Source organism: Oxyura jamaicensis (genome assembly GCF_011077185.1).
Source record: "Oxyura jamaicensis isolate SHBP4307 breed ruddy duck chromosome 3 unlocalized genomic scaffold, BPBGC_Ojam_1.0 oxy3_random_OJ106475, whole genome shotgun sequence".
In the NCBI taxonomy this organism is placed as follows: Eukaryota; Metazoa; Chordata; class Aves; order Anseriformes; family Anatidae; genus Oxyura; species Oxyura jamaicensis.
Window position 1 is genome coordinate 18,079 of NW_023303761.1, and position 14,122 is coordinate 32,200.

The 14,122-nt window shown below is 50.2% G+C and overlaps 1 protein-coding gene across 5 annotated transcripts in view; it reads left to right on the forward strand.

Annotated features, from left to right (window-relative positions):
• Positions 1-13,308, forward strand: part of LOC118157150 (tumor necrosis factor receptor superfamily member 21-like) — a 31,222-nt gene extending 17,914 nt beyond the window's left edge. For 4 of the 5 annotated variants that reach the window (XM_035311400.1, XM_035311403.1, XM_035311401.1 and 1 more), the window contains exons 4-7: positions 2,368-2,633; positions 8,824-8,877; positions 11,012-11,231; positions 12,084-13,308. In XM_035311400.1, the coding sequence (XP_035167291.1) occupies positions 2,368-2,633; positions 8,824-8,877; positions 11,012-11,231; positions 12,084-12,313 (770 nt within the window). In that variant the 3' untranslated portion in view covers positions 12,314-13,308. The remainder of the gene's footprint in view (positions 1-2,367; positions 2,634-8,823; positions 8,878-11,011; positions 11,232-12,083) is intronic. The other variant, XM_035311404.1, reaches the window with a different exon arrangement.
• Positions 13,309-14,122: the final 814 nt, after the last annotated feature.

A 14,122-nucleotide genomic window follows, 5' to 3' on the forward strand; every position in this document is an offset into this window, starting at 1 on the left:
GCACAGGTTTTGCAGACCTTTCCCTACCCTCATGTTCCAGCTAAACTCCTTTTTTCCGTTGGGTTCACTGGCGAAATTGAGTTGCCTTGCTGCTTTTATCCCAGAAGCTCTTGGGTTTGCTGCTTTAAAAGATTCAGCCCCAAACCCCACTTTGCTTTCGCGCTGCTTCCCAGCCCCGCTCCATAATGCCTGAAGGCACAGGGCTTGGTTGCTGGCACCACTGGGGGTGCGTGCGGCTATTGTGCCATACAGAAGGCTTGCAGGCATGCACAGGCATCGAGGGTGAGGAATTTGGGATTTTCTGGGAAGCACGCAGGTGACCTGTGTTGACTTGAACAGAGGGCGGACGGCTCCTTGCCTCCCGCAGCCGCTCACGCAACAACACCAGACCAAACGCCTGCTACGGCTGCTGGTGGCCACATGCTGAGATTTTATGGGTAATAACATTTTTTTATGTGCCTTGGATAATTAGCCCCATCATAAAGCACAATAGTGCGTTGGCAGCCGTTTTTTTGTTCTTTAATGCTGGGGAACATTGCTTTTGTCTTGAGATTATTTTGAATAACAAGGAAGGCTTTCTCCCCTTTCCCCCTATTTTTTTCTATTATTTTTTCCTTCCCTCTCCACCAAACCTACCCCAGCTGGGCTGGTGGGCTGAGGTTTTGTGTGAGGAGAAAGCCCAGCAGTCACACAGCTACGACGAAAAAATTGCACGCGTATTTTTGGAAACCACCTTCCAGCAGCAATCTGGGGCAAACCCTGCCGGGGGGGGGGGGGGAAGAGGAGAAACGGAGTCAGGGCTGCAGCCCCCAGCCCATCACCAGGTCGCTCTCTTAAATCTGGGGAAGGAAGGGATCGGGATTGTGGTGGGAGGAGGGCAGAGACTTGTAAAAGTCTGGCTTTTGGGGTTTTTGCTGCAGAGGGGGTCGAATGCTGGTTTTGGATACTCTGAGCGCAGCAGGGTGGTGGCTGCTGGAAAATTCCACATGCTCATCTAGCTCGAAAGTAACAACTGGTGTCTTGATATGGCAGGTGTTGATAAGCCTGCTTTAACAGAGAGAAGGGGGGGGTTGGTCAAAAATATCTGTATCAGGCTATATAATGTATATTTAGCCATATAATACATATTCAGCTATATCAGGGCTGAGACCTTGGGGTGCACTTTGGAGATTTGGGGCTAAAGTGCTTTAAAAATTGCTAAATTTTACTCCAGCAGGAAAGACCCTGGTTCTAGCTTCCCCCTAGAAGCTCTAGCTTCTAGTATTCCCCTAGGCAGCTGTTGCTGCTGACAGAGACGTTGTGGCTGCAGCTGGAAGGGGAAGTGGTGTGCGTAGCCGTGGAGGAGCGCTGGCTCCGGGGGTTCCCGAGGTGTGGTAACTTTGTGGAAAAAGTGAGTTTCTTCTTGTAGATCTTCGAAGCTGCCCCTTTGCGGGGCTGTTCTGAACAAGGTGGTGTTCAGCTGGATGAAAGCAGACCGTGTGAGCTCTTAGGGCAGAGGAAGGGCTTTGTTTGAAGCTGTATTGCCTGACCGCCGAGGCAAGGAGTGTCGTTTGTGTTGTTCCTGAAGCTAAAGGGAGGAAATTCTCCCCTTCTTGAACTGATGCGTCTCAAGAGCTTTTCTGGGGAAAATCCTAATCTTCTTACTCTTCAAAGGGAGTAGAAAAACAAGAGTTACGAGGAGCGACTGAGGGTATTGGGGTTTAGTCTGGGGAAGAGGCTGAGAGGAGACCTCATGGCTCTCTACAGCTACCTGAGGAGGCTGCAGCAAGGAAGGTGTTGGTCTCCTTTCTCAGGTGACAAGTGATAGGATGGGAGGAAATGGCCTCAGGTTGTACCAGGGGAGGTACAGGAAGAATTTCTTCATGGAGAGGGTGGTCAGGCCTTAGAACAGGCTGCCCAGGGAGGTGGTGGAGTCACCATCCCTGGGGGTGTTCAAGGAAAGGTTGGACGTGGTGCTCAGGGGCATGATTTGGTGGGCGACATTGGTGGTAGTGGTATGGTTGGACCAGGTGCTCTTGGAGGTCTTTTCCAACCTTATTGATTCTGTGATTTGATGATTCTATGAGTTGGTGATTCTATGAAGTGTGTTTGAACATGTTATGGGTACTGCTTGTCTGAAAAGCTCCTTGCACCCCAGGCTCATAAGCTGTTCCCTCTTGCCAAGGTCTTAAAATAATACTATTTTTTAAAAAATAATAATTTATTATTTTAAACGAGGATTTTTTAAATTATTATTAAACAAAAATAAAAGTATGCCTGTTTAGGATTGAGGTGGGAAAACCTTTTCTATAGCTTAGGTGTGCAACGTTGTGAGTCTCTGAGCCTCCCAGCCCCCCGTGTCTCACCTGTGGCTTTTGTACCCCACAGGCATTGACATCCTGAAGCTGGTGGCAGCCCAGGTGGGGAGCCAGTGGAAGGACATCTACCAGTTCCTTTGCAACGCCAGCGAGCGCGAGGTGGCCGCCTTCTCCAACGGCTACGCGGCCGACCACGAGCGCGCCTACGCCGCCTTGCAGCACTGGACCATCCGCGGGCCCGAGGCCAGCCTGGCCCAGCTCATCAGCGCCCTCCGCCAGCACCGCCGCAACGACGTGGTGGAGAAGATCAGAGGCTTGATGGAGGACACCACGTCGGTAATGCCAGGCTGGGCTTTGCGCTGGCTTCTCCTATGCATTGCGTGCCTTGATTTGCCATGGTGGGTGCTTGGGACTCAGCTGTGGTCTCTAGCTTAGCTGAAAGCCAAGTAGCTGGACCTCTGTTTCTCCTTGGAGCTCCTCAAGGGCTTATGTTTAAGCTGTGTGCTGCTTTTCAGCAGAGCTTTGTCAAGCTTTTGAGCAAGCTTTTTCTAAATTTTGGCCAGCTTTAGAGTCGCATGCATTGTGGTTTGTGTGTGTCTTTGAAGGTCACCAGGAGGTGGTTTGGGTGTATCTTTGAAGGTCACCAGGAGGACCTGGTACTTGAGTCCTTGTGCTGGGGAAGCAGCATCCCCCTTTAGACTCACTCATAAAGGCCATTACTGAATCCTCAGGACTTTATGGGAAGAGCTAAGCATCCTCAAGCTCTGAATGTTGCCACTGTGGAGCACAGGGTTGCTTCCTCTGTGGTGGTGAGTGGTGTCATGGGGACAGCCATATCCTCTGCAGAGGTTGAAGGGTCCACATGTGCTCTCTTCCAGAACTGTTGCCTTTCTGCAGCAGCTCTGGCATTAAAACAGCCTTTCCCATAATTTTGGAGAATAAATAATGCATGTAGAATATCCTGTAGCAGCAGCGTCTTGGCTGGGTCTGTCTTTTTGGGAGAGCAGATCAGAAACCAACATTGGTGATCTTTCCAGGCTATTTTGGCTACCTCCTGCCCTAGCTGTTGGTGTCTGTTGTTTTTTGGTGGTTTTTTTTGGCTGTAATTCAGTGGTCTTCTGGAGAAGTTCCTGAAGGTGGTGGATTGGGCTGCTTCTGAACGTGGAAGCCCATGGGATGATACATAGATGGAGGTGGGGAGGTCACTTCAGGGCTCTTTCCCCCAAACCAGTTCATGGAACACCTCCCGCTGGTCGTGGGAGTGATTTCTACCCAAAGGGAAGTAGGTGGCCTCCTACAAACTTCTGCGTGCAGCTTGTGGGGACCTGGCAAGGCATGGTTGTGCATAGCAAAGGTTGTGGGGTAGGGGGTTCCTAAATCCTCTTGCCAGGGCAGGGCCATCCCCAGGTGCCCCCTCTGAGCAGGACTCTAGTTCCTTTCCGTACCCTATGTGACTTTGTGTAGCACAGCTATGTTCTGAATGTCTTGGCCTCGGAACCACAGCGTGATACCAGTTTCTATGCATTAGTGGAAGTCCTTGGCTTGTGTTGAGTTCATCAGCAAAGTGCTTCATAACTTGTTTTATTCCTTCTTACTCCAGTATGTTGCACTCTCCGTTTCCTACCGTGCTCCAAGATTTTTGGTGGGCTTTTTTGCTTGTTTTTTACATAAAAGTGAAAGCTTGAGACAAAATTATAGTTAGGAAATCAGGCAGAGGGAAAAAAAAAAAAAAAGAAAAAAAAAAACACAACACAACTTGTTGTCTTACAAGTCTGTGGTACATGTGGATAAAGTTTCCAGCCTGTGCAATGTGCCAGGAGGACACGTTGTCCTTTTGGTCTCCTCGAGCAGGTAGTAAACTCTGTTCTCCTGGTTACTGTTTTGAGTGTTACAGTAAAGTGCTGGGCTAGGACATCAGATAAAACCTGGGGTTGGTTTGTCAGCACAATATCTAATTAACAGACCTAGATTGTGCAGCGTTCAATGCTCTTGAACATTGCTCTGTTTCAGCCAGGATTATCAGGTACTTGTTCTCAAACAACAAAAAAGAAATTAAGAAAGAGGGTGGTAACTTTGGGAACTGGCTTCATAGGGTCACCCACTGAGACCCTGGACTTCTGATGACTGTGGAACTTGCTTAGATGTGTGCCTGTTCATCTGAAAATCTAGTGAGCAGATGTTTCAGAGAATAAGCAAACCCCAATCTTGTAGATAGTTGCATGCAAGCTTCATGGATCTTGTGCCTGTTGGGCAAAGTGCTTGGAAACTTGGGCTGAAAAAATAATCAGCATCCGAGGAGGAAACACCACAGAATTGCTGCAGTGACTGAGCAGGTAGAAGGTGTTGGGGAATTGATGCTCACCACGTGGAGATGCTGCACGGCCTCTCGGGAGTGTTTTGGTGAGCAGCTCATAGCTTTCTCTGTTAGGATTTGAGTGTGTTTGAGATACTTTAAGTGCTTGATTTCCTTTTTTAAAGAATCTCAGTAGAAACAAAACCTTCAGCTTCTTGCTGAAAGGAAAACAAACACGTTCTCCACTCTGCCTGTAGAGCCTATAAAGAAAGTGGGGTTATTTTTTTTTCCTGCCTGTTTTAACAAATTCACCCAAGCTGGCACTTTCTCTTCCCCCATCTATCCTTTGGGTTTTTTTGGATGAGTCTGTAGTGATCAACCATACCTGTGGCTGTTCCAGAAGGCTGGTGGTTGTGCTGCAGCAGGGCATGGGATGCTGAAGCCTAGCAGTGCCCCAGGGCATGGATCCTGCAAGGTATTACCTGCTGTAACCTGTTTCCTTGAGTCAGATTCTGCAGGTTGGGCATGCTGAAAGCCCCAGGGGCTGTTCCATCCCCGTGGGACGCAGGGAGAGAGGCAGAAAGCTGTGGGAAGCATCTTGTGCAAGGGAGCCCCAAGGCCTAGAGCCTCAAGCCCACAGCTGAGCTGCATTGCAGCAGTCCTGGCTGGGGCAGCCTGTTGCTAAACACTGGGAGCAGACACTGAGGTTTTGTTTGGGTTTGTTTTTAATTGCTCTGGTATGAAAGCCTTTAATTAGCGCTAATCTGTTTGGCTCTCGACAAGTTGTCTGTCCAAACGCAGCCCGGGTTGAGGCAGTTTCTCTCTGCACCCAACTGGTTTGATCCGAAGGAGTTGTGGCAGAAGTCAGTTCTGCGTTACATCCCTCCAGCAACAAGCCATGCAGGAGCAGTTTTGCCAAAAAAAAATAAAAATAAAAATAAAATAAAAAGAGCTTTCTATGTTGTGGAGGGAGCGAGGGCTCCCATAAGCAACGCAAATAAATGCACACAGCAGCTAATGGGGCGATGCAGTGCCAGCAGCGCGCACACAGGAGTGAGCAGCAAGCACGTGCCGGTATGGGGAAATGCTTGGAAATCCCCCTTCCCTACAGAAAAAGTGGGAGATTTTTTTAAAATGACATAGCTCTCAGAGAGCAAATCAGTACCCTAAATCCAGCTTCCCTTCGCCATCCCATTCTCCATTGCATCCTTGTTCCAGATCCTGTATCCAGCTTCCATCTTCAGCCTATGCAACCTACAGAAGCAGAGCTGCTCTCTCATAGTGCCCCATGCCCACAAGAGCCTCTGGGGCTCCAAAATATAAATATTTACAACTGCTGATAACGTAGGAAAAGGGAATTAATGCTAGCCTCTGGAGCATTGTGGTATATGGCATCAAGACTTTCCTTTGCGTAAAGAAGAGCTCCACTGAACGCTTGACAGCTTTTTTAGCAACAAAAGATTATACTGGTTTTACACCACGCTGCATGAATTTAGGTTAAAACTGGATTAGCCCCCTGAATCACTTCACAAGTTTTTGCAGCAGTCGCTGATCTAGAAAATAAGGAAGAGCACGGTGGCTGCGGGAAGGTGTTTGGGGCATGTTGAGCTCGCACGGCTCCCGTTCAGTGCTGGCGACAACTGCTTTCTTTTTCCAACTCGTAGGGAAGGCTTTGCAAAATCTCTACCCTTCCAGGCATGCTTGCTGGTGCAGACGGGTGGCTGTGAGGGCAGCGTGCGAGCCCAGGCACACCCCAGGTTAGTGATGCAGACAGCAGCAGAAAAAAGAAGGCGAAGGGCAGGGAAGAGGGAGAATTCACTGCGGCCCCTGCAGATTGCGGTTTGGGGGTTAGAAGTGGAAAAGTTCAATGTGGCACGGATGCTGAGCAGGATTTTGGGGAATAAGAGCATTTTCAGGTGAATCCTGAGTGGTGACCATAAGTGATGCTGTGTTTGCTACCATGAGCATGGCTCCAAGCTCTTTGCATTTTGCATTTGTGGCTTTGCTGGCTCCCCAGATCTTTTGGGGAGCTGATGAAGGGAAGCAGGCAGCCTTGCTTGGGGCATTCAGCAGCAAAAAAAAAAAAAAAAAAAAAAGCTAATAGGGGAGACCTGGGGGGGACTTGAAAACAGAGAGGAAGACTGCAGCCCTGAGCTCAGTGAGATTTAGGTCCATTGCAGATAATCCTGTGAATCAGCACATATGGCAGAGGAAAAGCCTGGTGCTGGCACTGTGCGAAGTTAAGCCGTGCAGTTTTTGGGGTTGCTGGGCAGAAGAAGGATGTGAAAGCCTTGGGTGAGGCAGTGGCAGCACTTTTGGGGGCCTTTTCTTCCTCTTTTGCAGGCCAAAACCTTGGGGTCAGAAGGCTGGCGCAACAATGTTTGCATCCAGCCCCAGCTTCAGGCGGTTTCAGGCTCCTGTGGATTTGCTTCGTTTCCTCTTTTGTCAAAGCAGAACTGGGCAGGGGCCAGTAATTTGACTGTGTGTTGGCACGAAGCTGCAGTATGAAGTGGCCAGGAGCCAGGAGTAGGGCTGGTTGGGTTCGCAGTGGTGGCAGGACTGGGCATCGCCGGTTTTTGGCTGGTTTGCTGTAAAGCATGGGTCAGTTCTCAGTGAACCGAGGCTGGGTTTGAACCAGGCTGGAGAACTGGAGATAAGCACAAATATAACTTCATAGTAGATGCAGCTGTATTTGAGGTTTCATGGCTTTTGTAGCCCCATCTCCTGTTGGTTTGCAGTGTGTTGGGCTCAGGAGTGTGAGGAGAAACGGGAAGATGGTGGGATCACAGAAAAACACAAAGGAGACAGTGACTTCTTTGGCCTATAGTTGAGTTTAGAAGCTCTTTATCCAGCTCTTAATCCAAATGGTGGTCTCCTGAGGGTGTCCTGTAGTGTTTAGGTTTAAGGGCTCCTGCAGACTGGTATTTCTCCTCCTGTCTTCTCCACAAGCGCCGCAGCGAGGCCTGTGGCCCGGGCCTAGTGTCTGCCCGGTGTCGTCTGTCGGCTGGCAAGCCGGGAAGCCGTGACCTCAACTCTAAATTTATCCCCTCCGGGATGACACGTGGCCACCTGACCCGATCACCCCACCGTCTCCCTCTGAGGAGGTTTCCCCTCCTTGGGAGTTATGCTTGTTTTCTAAAAGCAGCGGCTGTTTCATCCGTGTTTGCATCGGGCAGGAAAAACCCGACCTGACCCCAACAAAGGCGGCAGCTGCTGTGGGCTGCGTGCCCAGAGCCGGGCTGACCCAACCCCAAACGTGGCTTTTTGGGGCTTGGGGTTTGGCCGAGAAGGAGCATTTCCCGGCTCCCGGCAGCGTTTGAGGCTCGGTCCTCCCACAGTTGAGGCTGCCGAGCTCCTGAGACCAGTGCCACTCAGAGACAGCAATGGCAAGCCCTGGAGGAGCTGCCTGGAGTGAGCAAACACAAATGCATTCCTCCTCCTCAGCATTTCTTCTAAAGATCGGATCAGCAGCTTGATAACCAGCTTGCAAGGGTTGTTTTGAGCTGATTCAGTCCCAGCTTGAGACCTGCCGGTGCTCAGGCTGGGTGGTTTGGGGTCTGGGCTGCTTTTTGTGTCCCCAGGGCTTTCATAACTGGCTGGTTGCTGCCTCGCTAGGAGGTACCAGCTCAGGGGGATTTTGATTTGATTTTTAAAATAAAAATAGCAGCGGTTGCAGTTTGTTTGTCGTAGCTGATCTTTTATTGCGGTACAGTAAAATGAAGGCAAACATTTTATAGCCAAAAAATGGGACCAAGCAGTTCAAGCAGAGCCGCCAGGAATAGCAGGATCGCAGTGCCAGCACCGGGCAGTTCCATAAATGTTACATAAAATGAAAGCAAGGCCAGGCTTACACCTTCCTTCTGCTTCTGTCCTCCTCCTCCCTCCCCAAAAGGCATTTGGGAACAGCCTGCAGAAATCCTCCCCTGCATAGAGCATCCTCCCAGCCAGTTCAAGATCCAAGGGGATGCTGCAGCATGTTTGAGCCGCATCCTAAAGAGCTCTGAGCATACAGGAGCCTTCAGGACTTTTTTTTTTTTTTGCCATTGCAAACTTTTTGCTGCAGTGCTCAAAAAAAAAAAATGGCTCAGCATCCCGGCAGGATGGACCTGCGCTTGGTTGCAGGAGGTTGCTGATGCGTCAAAGCCGGGCTTGGTTTTTTGCTAAAAGCCATCAGCTTCTCACCACGCCTCGCGGGACCATGCATCTAACGGCTCTGTCTGTCTGTCTGTGCAGGTGCAAATGCAGCCTCAGTGGCAAATGCAGGACTGCTCTAACGATGATGGAAAGGTGAGAAATACATTTGCTCTGGAAGGGCAAAAGCACTGCAGAGGGTTTTTTAATTTTTTTTTTCCAGCCCCCGCAGGGGCACGGCTGCTGTGGTTTCGCTTGAAATAGGAATTGCGGCGCTGGTTTCAAGCAGATGAGTCACAGGCTATGAATGGTGTTTTTACACCTATTCCACAGGCTTCACCTCAGAGCAACCTTTTACTTTCCCTGCCCTTTCAAAGCCCTCATTCCCACTTGCTTTCCTCCCGCGGTTTAAATATTAACGCTCATCCGAGCATCCTGTTTGCTTTGCCTAATAAGCTGACGAACGCTCAGCTATTTGCAAGGGTACAGGATCCGAGAACGCCTACAGTCAAATAACCCCGGGTGATTTTTTTTTCTAGCATGCTTTAGCAGCTGTTTAATTAAACTCCAAATAACTCACACGCTTCTGGGAAGTGTTTTCCCCTCTGCTGGGAAGGCAGGGCTGGGGCGGGTGGTTTCTCCATGCCTTCCATTTCAGGGGTCCTGGGCAGCCGGGTATGGTTTGGAAATCAGGGCTGGGTGCTAGATGGGGTTGTAGAAGGGAGAAATGAACCCTGTTTGGATTTATAGGGGAAACGGGAGCGCACCGCACTTGGAGGGCAGCCAGGCGCTGCTTCTCCCCCGCTGGTGGCAGCGGGCTGCAGCTCGTCAGCGCGCTGCTTCGGGGAGGGAGTCTGAGAGCAGAATGCAGTCTCTTTTAATTAAAAATTAAAGCTGACTTTTATTTATAACACGCCTATTGCGTAACGCGCTGAGCCAGAACAATTCCTCCCTGTTTATTTTCAATGGGGGGAAAAGGGGAAAGAAAGAAAAAAAGAAAACATCCACACACACAACCCTTCTTATTCCTCCACAAACAGACTGAAATGTTAATTTGATGTGAGCTAACAGGCGTCTCGGTGGACATGTGATTTGTGGGTGGTGAATTCCTCGACACAGATGAGGAACGTGCAGGCGCTTTGCTGCTGGATCTGTCCCTCCCCAGCACAGAGGTGGCTCTGCAGCGCCCTGCCTTTCCTCCAAATTTTGTGTGTTTTTTCTTAATCTCTGGGCAGCATGTGAAGGGATACAGGGAGGAATGGCCAGGTCTGGCCTCTGCTGGAGGAGAATTCTGCTCTTTGGTGTGTTGAGCAAGGACACGGTCTGGGATGATGTTAAATAACCTGTGGTCCTCAGAGCAGCAGGGGCGGAGCTGCTGGGCAGGGATGTGGGGACACAGCCCTGAAGCTCTCCATCCTGTGGGAGTGGAAACCAAAAATGCTCTGCTTGAGGCTCCCCACCCCAAGGGGACGTCGAGATGCTGAGGGCATCAAATGTTGGCTGCTGAAGAACGGGAAGAGGGATGCGAGGCATGGGCTGAGTTGGAGGGTTGCATCTCTGCAGGTCCACGTGGCGCTTTGGGCTCTCCATGTCAAAGAGAGCCAAACACAGGCTGCTGGCTTGCTTCAGGGTCACAGGGCAAAAGTAAAGGTGCTAAGGTGATGGCGTGGTCAACACGAGGCCATGCTTGTCCTTTCTGACCCCAAGTCAGGTGGGGATGGATTTCTCCATAACATGTTAATGGGGTGCTCACGGGAGCAGGGGCCAGACGGGGCATACAAATAATTAACTTGGAATGTGGCTCAGCATCCCCACTGGAAGGCAGGGCAGGTGTAAATCGGGAACATTGTGTCCCCAGAAGCTGAAATCCCAGCGATACGTGAGGAACTGGCATCTGAGGCCACCAGAAGCAGTTCAGCATTGCTACCCTGGCCAAGCGTACATGGTTCATGGACCTCAACGAGGGGTGTAGCAGCTCTTGGTTGGAAGTGCTATGCCTTGTTCTTAGGAAATGAGAGCTGTGGAATAGTTTTTTTTTTGGGGGGGATGGGGTTGGATTACCTGTTTGGGCATCATGGCACTTATCCCCCAAGAGCTGTACTTTGGGCGTTGCACACACCTTTTCTTGAGTGTGCAAAGGAAAAGCAAGCTAAAGCAAGTAAATTCCTGGGAAGGCTTTTTGTGTGTGCCACCCTGGTGCTGTGGTTGTTTGGACAAGCTCATCACCTAGCATCCTCATGGCTCATTTTTTTTTTTTTTTTTTTTTTTCCCCATTCCCTTTCCCTTGAAGCTGGAAGGTGACAAGCTGGCGCTGCCGGTGAACCCCAGCCCTCTCAGCCCTGCGCCCAGCCCCAGCCCGAAACCCCCCGAGGCTGCTGTCCTCACCGTGGAGCCCTCTCCTTCGGAGAAGAAATGCTTCTTCGTCGACGAGTCGGAGCCCCTCCTGCGGTGCGACTCCACCTCCAGCGGCTCCTCTGCGCTCAGCCGGACGGGCTCCTTTATTACCAAAGGTACCAAAGCCCTCCTGGGGATGTGGGAGGGTAGCAGGAGGACCAAAGTGCCATGTGTGATACCCAAAGGGTGACCACGGCATGTTCCCCACCATCAGCATGGGGATGCATTGTCACTAAAGAACGGGATTTCCAGAATATCTTCATCACATGCCAATTCAAGACCAGGTATATCCTGTTAGCAAAGATCGGGGAAGGAAAACTCCTTTAAAAGTTTTTAACCCCTTTGTAGTGCTGTCAGAGGTGTAGCATCCTTGGGCGTCTGTTGAGGCTTTTGGTCCTTGGGGTGGGTTAGTGCATGAGATGAAAAAAATATTTTTTCCTGTTCTTCTCTCACCCTTGGTCCCGCTTGCTGCGGCGTGCGACTTGAGATGTAAATCACCGTTAGTCACCCACTGCTTTTTGAGGGGGTTTAATTTACTGCATTTAATTTACTGCATTTAGTCGTCTTTAACTTCTCGCAAAGGTGAAGCACCGAGCTCAGGCAAACTCACAAATTTATACTCGGGTGCAGAAATGAAGCTGACCCAGTGAAAACAACTCAAAATAGCAGAATTCAGCTTTTCTGGCTCCCTTCCACATTCGCTTCTCAGTGCTGGCCATTCAGTATTTATAACTGCTGTATTTGATCGAGCAGGATCCTGCATTAGGTGCCTCTGCAGCGTTTCTGCAGCTCGAATTTCCTCCGTCTTCTCCCTTCATCCATGCATAATGCCACCTTCTTCAACCCTTTTTTCCCCCAAGAGGGCAGCAGGGGATGGGCCGGGTCTGCAAGGATCTTTTCTCCTTGGAGAAACCCGAGTGGAGATTTCTTGGGGGCGTTTCTTAACCACCTGCTCCTTCCTCCTGCAGAAAAGAAGGACACAGTCTTGCGCCAGGTGCGCTTGGACCCTTGCGACCTGCAGCCCATCTTCGACGACATGCTGCACATCCTCAACCCCGAGGAGCTCCACGTGATAGAGGAGATCCCGCAGGCAGAGGACAAGCTGGACAGGCTATTTGAGATCGCCGGCGTCAAGAGCCAAGAAGCCAGCCAAACCCTCCTGGACTCCGTCTATAGCCACCTTCCCGATTTACTGTAGGCACTGGTCACCATGCACTCTCTGAATATCTGCTAGAACTAGCTTGGCACTTGTTAAGACGACAGACAACGCGCAGGCGGGTTTTGCTGTAGAATACATGGCCAGTATTTCCTTGAGGTGTCCTTGGTTTCTGGAGGGGGGCAACTTGCCAGCATCGTGCCTCTCCACCTTAACTCTGTCGCTCAGTTAAAGTCTTTGCACCCTCTGCCCCCTTCGGAGTCTGTCTCTGTATTTTTTTTCTTGTTCTCATTCCAATCAAATCAGTCGATGCACTTTAAAACACAGTTAATGAACTAAAAGACCACGAAGCCGGTGTCACTTAGGCGTTGAGCCTTGGGGTTGCTCTGTAGCCTGGTTCAATTCTCTCAAAGCTGTTCCTCTGAACGACGTCTCCTGCTACCTCCCTTCTGCCTCAGAGTGGTGAACGGTGAAACACACAAAGCTGGTTGTTGCTGGTTACCTTCTCTTAATGCATCTTAAGCTTCCCCCCCCCCCAAGGCTGACTGTTTTCATGTACTATCGTATAGCTCACGCCCATCGCTGCGGTTTTACTAGCACGGTTATTTATTGTATGGTTTTCACCTGGACAATAATGCATTGTGCTCCTATAAGCTAAAGCAGAAGCGGTTGAATGGAAAGGTTCGGTTCCACTGACCTTACTGATTTAAGAAAAAAAACAGTCCTAAACCAGTCCTTTGCCTGTGGTGGAAGGGAACCCAAGCGAGGAGCATCCTGCCTGGCCGCTGAAGAGGACAGCAGGTCACGGCGGTGCCGGTGCTGGAGCCGGGGAGGCGAAGGCTGCTGGTTCTGCTCTCCTTGTGGTGTAAGACTTACCGAGCTACGCTTTTACACTCGTGTCTCTTGTTTTTTATACAGACGTGGCCGATAAGGGGAGGTTCTCCCGAGATCCTACCCGGCCTTAAAATAGTCTCTTCAAATCACACTTCACTTTTTATCAATAAGAAAAAGGGGGGAGGGGATGGGGGGGAGGAAAATAATAATAAAAAAAAGCTGCATCGTTATAAAAAGTCTGTCTGATTATATTTGCAACTATTATGCTCCCGTAATGAACAGTCTGTAATATGCTCAATTTGAAGAAATTATGATACTAGGGTGGCATGTGCTGCCTTGTGGGACGGGGTGGGTGTGGGGGAAGAGGGGAATGAACTGAAAAAATTGCCTTCCAGTGTACTAATTTATTAATAAATACTAGGTGTTTGTTACTTGACCTGCCTCTGTGTTAACCTCCTTAACACCCTGCTCGGGGGCACCTTGCTTGGAGCAGGGGCTGCAGGGTGTGATGGGGGGTGAAGAGAGAGGTTTGGGGGTTCGGGGGGGGGCGCTTCTTCAGGCAGTGCAAAGCTTTGAGGCCGAAATGCAGTTGGCTTTCTACTGCAAACGCTGCCTGGAGGGCAGCTGGGGGTGTGCAAAGTATCAGTTTCCCGGGATGCAGCTGCTGAGCTGATGCCCTGCGAAGCGAAGGTCCCGTAGCTGCGGCGTTTCTGTTGCCCTGTTGTGTTAGCAACATCCTTCCCATCCCCAAATAACACAGCCCTCGCTCTGCTCTACAAATGGAAACCTTAGTGGGACGCAAGCTTCTGTTTTATAATACTGTCATTTTGTATACTTAGCCACACAGGGTGTTTTCTGCTCTGTGCTCCCTCTGCCTGGCATCGAAAATCCCTGCTAAGGGTGAAAGGATGAACCTTTGACCGCAAAGCTGGATGAAATACCTCCGACGGAAAGAAATACAGTGCAAAATAGAAAGAGCCTTTAATGGGAGCACTAGGATGGGATTCCCCCTTGCTG